This window comes from Mustela nigripes, chromosome 13, assembly GCF_022355385.1.
Source record: "Mustela nigripes isolate SB6536 chromosome 13, MUSNIG.SB6536, whole genome shotgun sequence".
Taxonomy (NCBI): domain Eukaryota; kingdom Metazoa; phylum Chordata; class Mammalia; order Carnivora; family Mustelidae; genus Mustela; species Mustela nigripes.
The window spans coordinates 26,219,015-26,220,110 of record NC_081569.1 but is presented as its reverse complement, the minus strand read 5'-3'; the positions used below and the strand labels follow the sequence as shown (position 1 = coordinate 26,220,110).

At 38.1% G+C, this 1,096-nt stretch overlaps 1 protein-coding gene across 5 annotated transcripts in view; it reads left to right on the top strand.

Annotated features, from left to right (window-relative positions):
- Nucleotides 1-1,096, top strand: part of HERC2 (HECT and RLD domain containing E3 ubiquitin protein ligase 2) — a 239,496-nt gene that overhangs the window by 166,369 nt on the left and 72,031 nt on the right. For all 5 annotated transcript variants that reach the window (XM_059371738.1, XM_059371740.1, XM_059371741.1 and 2 more), the window contains exons 58-59: nt 226-307; nt 406-549. In XM_059371738.1, coding sequence (XP_059227721.1) covers nt 226-307; nt 406-549 — 226 coding nt within the window. The remainder of the gene's footprint in view (nt 1-225; nt 308-405; nt 550-1,096) is intronic.

Below are 1,096 nucleotides of genomic sequence, written 5' to 3'. Positions count from 1 at the left end.
CCCCCCCCCCCCCCCCCCCCCCGCAAAGTACATCTCAATATATTATTTCCTCCTTAGAATACTTTAGTGTATCTCTAAGAGAAGAGAACTTCTTTGGTTAATATAACCATGTAAATTAATGGTAATTCCTTATATATTCCCTTAATAAGGATACTTGTAATTCTAAAAACATAAATAAAATGATCTTTTTCCTTCTTTTGCTTACAAAATAAAATCCTGTTCTAGATAAAGGTTCCTTCATTCTCTGAGACCCTGTCTGCTTTGAATGTGGTACAGGTGGCTGGTGGTTCTAAAAGTTTGTTTGCAGGTATGATTATTCTTGTACTAAAAATTTTTATAAATTATGCTTACCACCAAAAACATCTTGTGAGAAGTGAGTCTTGTCCTTTCTCTTGTTCTTTGCAGTGACTGTGGAAGGGAAGGTATATGCCTGTGGAGAAGCTACGAATGGCCGACTGGGGCTGGGCATCTCTAGTGGGACTGTGCCCATTCCTCGGCAGATCACAGCTCTTAGCAGTTATGTGGTCAAGAAGGTGGCTGTTCATTCAGGTAACACACCAGAGTTGGCACTCATATGCAGATAAATCTGTTGCTCATACTCTGCAAATAATTGCAGCCTTTAGATAATTTTCTCTAGGGTGCCTTTATATTCTTTTTCAAGTTTACTTAATTATTAAGAATAAAAGTTGGAGCAAAGAGAGAGCCTACAAGTGGTAGATCAAAAAGGAACAGAGACCATATACAGTAACAGTCACCTTACAGGCAATACAATGGCACTAAATTCATATCTCTCAATAGTTACCCTGAATGTGAATGGGCTAAATGTCCCTGTTAAAAGACACAGGGTATCAGAATGGATAAAAAAACAAAACCCATCTATATGTTGCCTCCAAGACTCATTTTAAGCCCGAAGACACCTCCAGATTTAAAGTGAGGGGTTGGAAAAGAATTTACCATGCTAATGGACATCAGAAGAAAGCAGGAGTGGCAATCCTTATATCAGATCAAATAGATTTTAAGCCAAAGACTATAATAAGAGATGAGGAAGGACACTATATCATACTCAAAGGGTCTGTCCAACAAGAAGATTTAACAA